Source organism: Octopus sinensis, linkage group LG28 (assembly GCF_006345805.1).
Source record: "Octopus sinensis linkage group LG28, ASM634580v1, whole genome shotgun sequence".
Taxonomy (NCBI): Eukaryota; Metazoa; Mollusca; class Cephalopoda; order Octopoda; family Octopodidae; genus Octopus; species Octopus sinensis.
This window is the reverse complement of record NC_043024.1, coordinates 10,265,797-10,276,502: the sequence shown is the minus strand read 5'-3', so window position 1 is coordinate 10,276,502 and position 10,706 is coordinate 10,265,797. Positions and strand designations below refer to the sequence as shown.

Below are 10,706 nucleotides of genomic sequence, written 5' to 3'. Positions count from 1 at the left end.
TAACCTGGGAGCTTTATGAAACGACTTCATCAACAACAAGAACAACTAATAAAAGACAGGTTGATATTTCTTGATGTATCTTTGTATTGTTTAACATAAACTTGAGGGTTACTTAGCTTGTTTCAATGAAGATAGGATATTGATTATCAATAACAACAACACCAACAACAACGACAGTAGTAGTAGTGGTGATAATGGTGGTGGTGGTGTGTGTGTGTGTGTGTGTGGTGGGGGTAGTAATAGTTGTTGAAGTAGTAATAGTAGTGGTAGTGGCGGTGGCGTTAGTGATGGTAGTAGTAGTAGTTGTTCAAGTAGTTATTGGACTGTGGCCATGTTGGAGCAAGTCGACCTCAGTAGTTATACTCTTTTGCGTTTTTACTTGTTTCAGTCATTTGACTGCGGCCATGCTGGAGCACCGCCTTTTGTTGTGGAAAACGACCCCAGGACTTATTCTTTGTAAGCCTAGTACTTATTCTATTGGTCTCTTTTGTTGAACTGCTAAGTTACGGGGGCCATAAACACACCATGGTTGTCAAGCGATGTTGGGGGGACAAACGCAGACACACAATCGTAAACACACACACACACAAATATATATATATATATATATATATATATATATATAACCAAAGTTGTAGTAAGCAGAAAGGCAAACTCAGCACACACACCCTCGGGCAGGTGGCCCTGCTCGATCTGTAGGAAAGGTGTAAGTAGAAACTCCATAAGATGCACCCAATGTAAGCTATGGACTCATAAGAGGTGCAGCAACATTAAAGGGAAATTAACTGATAAGATAGCTTTCATGTGCGGCAGATGCACAGGGACAATAGACACCACAAATACTCAGAAAACAGATTCCATCACACTCCAGGGGAAGAAACTAGAAGTAGTTGATAGTTTCCGCTACCTGGGTGACCAAGTTAGTAGTGGAGGTGGATGCTCGGATAGTGTCACCACTAGAATACGAATAGCCTGGGCAAAGTTCAGAAAGCTCCTACCCCTACTGGCGACAAAGGGTCTCTCCCTCAGAGTGAAAGGTAGATTGTATGATGCATGTGTGTGAACTGCAATGCTTCACGGTAGTGAAACATGGGCTGTGACTGCAGAGGACATGCGTAGACTTGAAAGAAATGAAGCTAACATGATCCGCTGGATGTTTAGTGTCAGTGTGCACGCACGACAGAGTGTAAGCACCCTGAGAGAAATGCTGGATATAAGAAGCATCAGATGTGGTGTGCAAGAGCGACGCTTGCGATGGTATGGTCATGTACTGCGGATGGATGAGGAGAGATGTGTGAAGAAGTGCCACTCCCAAACAGTTGAAGGTATCAGGGGGAGAGGTAGACCCAGGAAGACATGGGATGAGGTAGTCAAGCATGACCTCAGAGCGTTGGGCCTCACTGAGGCAATGGCGAAGGACCGAGATCTCTGGAGATATGCTGTGACTGCAAAGACCCGGGCTGCTTCCTGCATCAGTTCCGCATAGGCCCTGCCCATTCAAAGTACCCTGGATCCCGGAACGTCCCGCTGTGCTTGAGGAGACCTGTTGAGTCAAGTACATGAACATGAACGTCGAAATAAATATCAATGGAAATAGTAGTTGTGATGCCTGTGCCGGTGGCACATAAAAAGCACCATCCGAACGTTGCCAGCGCCGCCTTGGCTGGCTTCCGTGTCGCTGGCACGTTAAAAGCTCCAACCGATCGTGGACGATGCCGGACCCCCCCTGGCACCTGTGCAGGTGGCACGTAAAAAGCACCCACTACACTCGCGGAGTGGTTGGCGTTAGGAAGGGCATCCAGCCGTAGAAACTCTGCCAGATCAGACTGGAGCCTGGAGAAGCCCCTGGCTTCCCAGACCCCGGCCGAACTGTCGAACCATCCAACCCGTGCTAGCGCGGAAAACGGACGTTAAACGATGATGATGATGATGATAATATATATATACAACAGGCTTCTTTCAGTTCCCATCTACCAAATCCACTCACAAGGCTTTGGTTGGCCCAAGGCTACAGCAGAAAACACTTGCCCAAGGTGCTACACAGTGGGACTGAACCCAGAACCATGTGGTTGGTAAGCAAGCTACTTACCACACAGCCACTCCTGCACCTTATGTTTGTTTTAATTTTTAAAATTTGGTCCTTATTCCACAAATCTTTTTTCAGAAATGCTAAGTTACAAGGATGTAAACAAACCAACACTAATTGTCAAATGGAAGAAACACAGATACACACATTCATCATCATCATCATTGTCATTGTCTCCTCTTTGAAAGAACTTTTTCTTCACCCATTCCCTTCCAGTCATTCAAAATGTGACCGCGTGTGTATCGTTGGCGATTTTTTTCCCTCAGTCTTCCCTTCCTTGGATCTTTCTTTTTCTATGTTTCTGACAAAGAGCTCCGCTCGAATCGTTAAATCCTCCTTCTTTCTTTCCTTTCCTGAGCATCCAATAACACTATACTTGTTCCACATCCTTGCGTTGTTGTGTTTTCTCTTTGTGTTTTCATGTTTGGATTAACTTTATATATAGGGAGAGTTTACGAAAACAACAAAAGACGAAGACAGGTGGTGTACAAAGCAAACAGATGTATTAGTATAACGCTCAGGAATAGAGAAAGTCTTTTACGTTTCGAGCCTACGCTCTTCTACAGAAAGGTACACAGAAATAACAAGGAGAGAAAAAAATGTGTGTAGTGGCTAACGATCTATCATGATATATATATATATATATATATATATATATATATATATATAAATATATATATGTATGTATGTATTCCATTGAACTCAACAAATTTGTTAAAAACAAAGAAGAGAAAACATTCAAATTCGAAAGAATTCTAATACATGCATATGATCATTTCAAACAGCGATATTAAAATGTAAATTCATGGTAGAATAATTAAATTATTTTGATCAAATTAAATCAATTACATATCACTGTTCACCTCAGTACAAGAATTATAAACAAAACAAAAAAACAGAAGACTTGATGAAGGGACTGCAACGAGAACAAGACTCAGGTAAAGAAATGCTTAAAGAGCTACAAATAATGGAAGTGTGTTAGGGTAAGAACTTATATTCGTTTATAATGCTTGTATACTGTCAACTTAACGTGACAGAAGGGATTACATCACCGCTGTTTAGCCCTAGGAAGCATCGACGCCTCCTGTCGGCTTTGACACACTTACTGTGAGCTGGCAGAAACGTTAGCAAGCTGGGCGAAATGCGTAGGTCGACTTTGCCTTTCATCCTTTCGGGGTCGATAAATTAAGTACCAGTTACGCACTGGGGTCGATGTAATTGACTTAATCCGTTTGTCTGTCCTTGTTTGTCCCCTCTATGTTTAGCCCCTTGTGGGTAGTAAAGAAATAGGTATTTCGTCTGCCGCAACGTTCTGAGTTTAAATTCCGCCGAGGTCGACTTTGCCTTTCATCCTTTTGGGGTCGATAAATTAAGTACCAGTTACGCACTGGGATCGATGTAATCGACTTAATCCGTTTGTCTGTCCTTGTTTGTCTTCTCTGTGTTTAGCCCCTTGTGGGTAATAAAGAAATAGGCATTTCGTCTGCCGCTACGTTCTGAGTTTAAATTCCGCCGAGGTCGACTTTGCCTTTCATCCTTTCGGGGTCGATAAATTAAGTACCAGTTACGCACTGGGGTCGATATAATCGACTTAATCCCTTTGTCTGTCCTTGTTTGTCCCCTCTGTGTTTAGCCCCTTGTGGGTAGTAAAGAAATACTTATATATTTACAAAGGGGAGACAAACACCCCCAGCAGCGAGGCCTGCATCTAGAGACACGCATGTTTCAGGGTCTGGCCCATCATCAGTCTAGAGTAGCAAGGCATGTCTCTAGAGTGTCCTTATATATTTACGAAGGGGAGACAAACACCCCCAGCAGCGAGGCCTGCATCTAGAGACACGCATGTTTCAGGGTCTTTGCCCATCATCGGTCTAGAGTAGCAGAGGCTTGCTAGCTAAAGATATCTGTCTAGACTTCGTAAGTATATGTATCTAATTTTCAGTGAAGTATATTCACTGATCACCAAAATCAGAAATATTAAATTTCGCCCCACCACCGTACATATCTCTATGAGATATTTAGAAATTTAATATTTCTGATTATATTCGTTTGTGTGTATTATTTATAAGGTAAGAAAATAAAAAAAATAGGAAGTTAGTTGTTAACGGTACAGAATTTAGATTGTAAATACTTGCTGTGGATATAAATATTACGAAAAAACCTTCAGAGGCAGAATAGATGTAAAACTTAAAAATTAACAATGTAGGGGAGATAATACAGAGAGGAATATGATGGTAAAAATTTTTAAATTATAATTATTGATATTTAGCAGGTCGACTATACTCTCTCTTTTACTCTTTTACTCGTTTCAGTCATTTGACTGCGGCCATGCTGGAGCACTGCCTTTAGTCGAACAAATCGACCCCAGGACTTATTCTTTGTAAGCCTAGTACTTATTCTATCGGTCACTTTTGCCGAACCCCTAAGTTACGGGGACGTAAACACACCAGACACACATTTATATACATATACATTTATACGACAGGCTTCTTACAGTTTCCGTCTACCAAATCTGCTCACAAGGCTTTGGTTAACCCAAGGCTATAGTAGAAGACACTTGCCCAAGGTGCCACACAGTGGGACTGAACCCGGAACCATGTGGTTGGTAAGCAAGCTACTTACCACACAGCCACTCCTATTATAAATAAAAATGTGAGTTAATAAACTAGCTTGGCATAAAGTGAGAGGAAAGAATATCGTAATATTATGTAAGTATTGAGTGTTTAAGTAATATAATGATATTGTGCATTGTAAAGATAAGAAAGAAATTTTATTTATGGAGTAGTGGGTGCACATAAGTATGCTGAGTACACAAAATAATTCATATATAATGTAATATATATATATATATATATATATATAAAATTTTTATAAGAGAAAAGAATTAAAAAATTTTAAAATATATCTATATATTAACTCTTTCTATGGAATTTGATTATTATTCATCAAATACTCAGCACATCACTTTATCTTATACTATATCGATATATTGGGTTGTCTGGAATGTTCGTGCTGATTTTTAAAAGAAAGTAAAATGTCAATAAATACTTGCCATTACATTGTTAATCAACCAAATATGAACCATTTTGTTGCACAATGCGTCTCCATCTTTCCTTTAACTTGAAAATACCCTCTTCCCAGAATTGAGGTGGTTTCATGGCAAAGAATTCATCAAGGTATCTTTTTACGTCATCCAAGGAATTGAAATTTTTACCATTAAGACTATTCTGCAGAGACTTGAATAAGTGGAAATCCGAAGGAGCAATATCTGGTGAATTTGGAGGGTGGGGTAACACATCCCAGCCGAGCTGCAACAATTTTTGCCTGGTTCCCAAAGCATCGAGTGCCAAAAATGAACTTTCTTATCTTCCCTTTTAAAGGTTACAGAATTAACACAGGTTATAGGAACATAAACCTTCTTCCACGAAAAGATAGCTTAAACTGTGCTCTAAATGGAGGTGTAGTCAAATCCTATTTTATGGACTCAACCATGTTCTAAAGTAAGTCAAAAGGTAAGCTACTATAAATCGGCACAAACTTTCCGGACAACACAATATATTTATTATTTAACCATCCCCTCTGGGACTATAGCAGAAGATACTTGCCCACGGTGCTGTACTGTGCAATGGGATTGAAACCCGAACCACAAGGTTGCAAATTAAGCTTCTTAACTAGATTTTGATCATATACATCAGTAAATAAAAGAAATCCTTGTGCTATTTTCTCTTTCCTTTTCTTTTTCAGCTAGCAGAAAGATGAAGTTCCAGAAATTTCCTTGGAAGAATGCTCCCAGGAAATCTCTTCCTTCTCCAACTGGAGTTTCCAGTCTCCAGGGTTGTGCAAGCATTTGCTTTGAGAATCGAATGTGCACCAGTTTTGTTAAAGAGAAAAACGAATGTCACTTATTCGCAGATGTTCTGGGTGCCGGTCAGCCGAATAAATATTCATTTACATATGGTTATAGACTAATTGACTACAATGGAAATTAGTAATTAGTAATTTTGAATGTTGCTATAATGAAAATTATGATTAAAATATAGTGGAAGTTTGTTTTTAACAGTGGAATTTGAAGCAGATAAAGCTATGTGGTTTGTAAATTTAGGTTAGAAATAATTCTCCATTTGGATACAAAAAGTTTTAGGTTGCCTTCAACATTTTTTTTCCAAATAAAATATTTTTCATGCTTTTATTTATAGTTTTATCTGAAATGCTGAGATGGTGGAATTGCTAGTGGTTCAGCCAAAATGCTCGGCTGTATTTCATCCTAGTTCTTTATGTTCTGGGTTCAAGTTCTGCTGAGGCCGACTTTGTCTTTCATCCTATTGGGGTTGGTGAAATAAATACCTGACAAGCACTGGAGTTGATGGAATCGATGACTAACCTGCTCCTTCCTTAATGGCATCTCTTCTGGATTTTTGGTTCTGGGATTGATAAAATAAGTACCAGCTGAGAACTAGGGTTGATGTAATTGACAACTAGCCCCCCGCCTCCTTCAAAATTTCAGGTCTTTTGCTTATGCTAGAAAGAATTATATATATATATATATATATATACATTTACACACACACATATATATATATATATATATATATATACATATATATATATATACATATATATACATATATATATATATACATATATACATATATATATATATATATATATATATATATATATATATATATATATATATATATATATACATATATATGTGTATGTATATATATATATATATATAGGCGCAGGAGTGGCTGTGTGGTAAGTAGCTTGCTACCAACCACATGGTTCTGGGTTCAGTCTCACTGTGTGGCACCTTGGGCAAGTGTCTTCTACTATATCCTCGGGCCGACCAAAGCCTTGTGAGTGGATTTGGTAGACGGAAACTGAAAGAAGCCCGTCGTATATATGTATGTGTGTGTGTTTGTGTCTGTGTTTGTCCTCTTAGCATTGCTTGACAACCGATACTGTTGTGTTTACGTCCCCGTTACTTAGCGGTTCGGCAAAAGAGACTGATAGAATAAGTACTGGGGCTTACAAAAGAATAAGTCCCGGGGTCGAGTTGCTCGATTAAAGGCGGTGCTCCAGCATGGCCGCAGTCAAATGACTGAAACAAGTAAAAGAGTAAAAGAAAAGAAAAAAAGAATATACATATACATACATATATATATATATATATATATATATATTATATATATATATATATATATATATATATAAACACATAAGAGATGGCTATATCAGGACATCTGACTCGCTAGAAAGAGTAGTTAAGCTACAAACCACTAATAGTGGTAATTTCGAAAGGGAATGAAAAATAAAAACAAGGGTAAATGTTTGAATTTTTATTTTTCACTCCCTTTCGAAATACCACTATTAGTGGTTTGTAGTTTAACTACTCTTTCTAGGAGTCAGATATCCTGTTATGTGTATATATATATATATATATATATCTTTTACTCTTTTACTTGTTTCAGTCATTTCACTGTGGCCATGCTGGAGCACTGCCTTTAGTCAAGAAAATCGACCTCAGGACATATTCTTCGGAAGCCTAGTACTTATTCTATCAGTCTCTTTTTGCCAAACCGCTAAGTTACGGGGACATAGACACACCAGCATCGGTTGCCAAGCGATGTTGGGTGGGGGGAACAAACACAGACACACAAACACATATTTATACATACATATATATGACAGGCTTCTTTCAGTTTCCTTCTACCAAATCCACTCACAAGGCTTTGGTCAGCTCAAAGTTATAACAGAAGACACTTGACCAAGGTGCTACGCAGTGGGACTGAACCCAGAACCATGAAATTCGTAAGCAAGCTACTTACCACACAGCCACTCCTGCGCCTATACTACTGTTAATAAATGAATTATTTCACGTTCTCTTGAAGTTTCTAACTTTTTATGACATAGCTTGTAGATGTTTATAAATCTGATGCAACACACTCCTCATTTTTCTCCGAAGTGTCTGTGAAAGAAAACCATATAAACAGAGCCATTTTTTCTTTTAAAAGTAGTTCCTGACTTTATTACAGTCCATCCTGGGCTTCGCTTGTTGAATGTGAATTGCTTTGTAAAACTTTGCTCTGTGTTTAACATTTTTGTAGATTTAAGGAATAAAGACTTCAATGAAAATCGTAAACTTGTCTCAGAATCTGTGAATTATTCATTCTTCTTAACTTTTATTCTGCTGTTTTTACTAACTATTGGGTGGTTCCAGTACCAAATCAGTTCTAAGGCAGCAAACTGGCAGAATGGTTAGCACGCCGGACGAAACGCTTAGCAGTAGTTCGTCTGCCGTTACATTCTGAGTTCAAATTCTGTCGAGGTCGACTTTGCCTTTCATCCTTTCGGGGTCGGTAAATTAAGCACCAGTTATGCCCTGGGGTCGATGTAATCAACTTAATCCAAGTGTCTGTCCTTATTTGTCCCCTCTATGTTTAGCCCCTTGCGGGCAATAAAGAAATAATATCAGTTTTACTGCGAGAAGAGACTTCTAGACCATTCTCTATCTTTGGAGAAAGGGACTCTGTAAGTGTTTCCCCATGGGCCCATGGCCCTTCTCATGGTGCAACATAATCAATTCATGCAGTCTTTTACTTCAACTTCAGGTTGGTTCATGTTTTGTAAGTGAAATTGTGCAGAAGCCTTTGGCAAGAATTGAACCTGTAATTCTAAGATCCAGTCTTGTCACATACTGAATCACATTGAGTCTTAATTGAGAATTGCATCAAAAGTAAAATACATATATCTGTGGAATATTCAGCCACTTATGCATTAATTCTTTGAAATTGCTTGGTCACCTGACCTTTCTTGGAGCTCTTACATACAGCCAATTGGTAGATCTGCTTCCCAAAAGGTTGGGACATTGTATAGGTCAAAGGACTACCTTACACCTGGGGCCATATTGTATCTTTACAAGTTCACAAATCATCCTTGTATGGAATACTGTGGTCATATTCATGTCACTCAAGGACAGACGAACAGATTAAGTTGATTATATTGACCCCAGTGCGTAACTGGTACTTAATTTATTGACCCCGAAAGGATGAAAGGCAAAGTCGACCTCGGCGGAATTTGAACTCAGAACGTAGCAGCAGACGAAATACCGCTAAGCATTTTGCCTGGCATGCTAACGTTTCTGCCAGCTCGCCGCCTTTCCTTAATTCCCCTAATTATAGTCCCATGGATTACTGTGTGATATGTGGTCGAGAAAGACACTGACCACTCTGCCTGCAGCACTAAGGCCGAACTGGTGGTCAAGATCAAGGCGATATTGGAAAATCTTAAGGCGGTGAGCTGGCAGAAACGTTAGCATGCAGGGCGAAATGCTTTCCAGTATTTCGTCTGCCGCTACGTTCTGAGTTCAAATTCCTTTGCCTTTCATCCTTTCGGGGTCGATAAATTAAGTACCAGTTACGCACTGGGGTCGATATAATCAACTTAATCCGTTTATCTGTCCTTGTTTGTCCTCTCTGTGTTTTGCCCCTTGTGGGTAGTAAAGAAATAGGTATTGGAAGATCTTCTCGGGGAGCACAGTGAAGAATGCAGGTGCCAGGTTTTGGGGCCAGCTCGAGGCTATGGTGGAACCAGAGGGAAGCTACTCTGAGTATACTATATCTCCTAGCCATAATCTAATTGATATTTTTTAAAAAATACTTTCATTTTTGGATGGAATATTGTGTTTTCTTTTCCTTTTATGTAAACTATCAAATTTAGCTCGGACACACACACACACACACGTATGAGTGTGTATTTGTGTTTGTCTTTCAGTACTGCTTGACAAACGTTATTGATTTGTTGGTACTACTAGCGAACAGTAGTCCCGGTGCGCGTACTCGCGCTAGCTAGTCGTAAGTAGTCGATCCTACAACGACTTGCGCTTATGTTTGTATTTCAAGGCTGAATACATATCAAAGAAAATTAAATAATATTTTTCGAACAAAGTAAATAAAACGCAAAGTAAATAATTTTTTAAACTAAGTAAATAAATTATTTTTATAAACAAACAAAGGTTAGGGTTAAAAAGTCGTTGTAGGATCGACTACTTACGACTAGCTAGCGCGGATGCTCGAGTGCGTGCACCGGGACCACTGTTCGCTAGTAGTACCTGATTTGTTTACATTCTGCAACTTAGCCATTCAGCAAAAAGAGACCGATAGAATAAGTACCAGGCTTTAAAAAAAGTACAGGGGTCGATTCATTCGACCAGAAATCCTTCACAGCGGATTAAAAAAAAAATCATGTTTTTTTTTCAGAAAGTTACACCGAAATAAAATCGGTATCAAACCAAGCTGAAGTCATATCATACTTGGGCGATCTTTCGTCTCTAGTAGACCTTTCCGTCGATTTCCGTAAAAAAAATTTTTTTTTACATATGGGCTTGCGGGAACTTTTGAAGTAATATACATATATATATATATACACATACACCGAGTAAAAAATTTCAGTTATCTCTTTCTTTCACACATTACTCTGTCTCTTCACACACACTAACAGAAGCACTTCACTTACACAACATACTGTCTGTCTCCCACACCCCATCAAACACACACACACATGTACATCAATGCTTCCCATGCACGGTAACTTCAAAAGAACTTCCCTCGTCATA

The 10,706-nt window shown here is 39.0% G+C and overlaps 1 protein-coding gene across 1 annotated transcript in view; it reads left to right on the top strand.

Moving 5' to 3' along the window:
• Positions 1-6,471, top strand: part of LOC115225666 — a 26,865-nt gene extending 20,394 nt beyond the window's left edge. Inside the window, exon 5 of the mRNA XM_029796582.2 lies at positions 5,831-6,471. Within this exon, the coding sequence (XP_029652442.1) occupies positions 5,831-6,075 (245 nt within the window). The 3' untranslated portion in view covers positions 6,076-6,471. The remainder of the gene's footprint in view (positions 1-5,830) is intronic.
• The last annotated feature ends 4,235 nt before the right edge of the window (positions 6,472-10,706 follow it).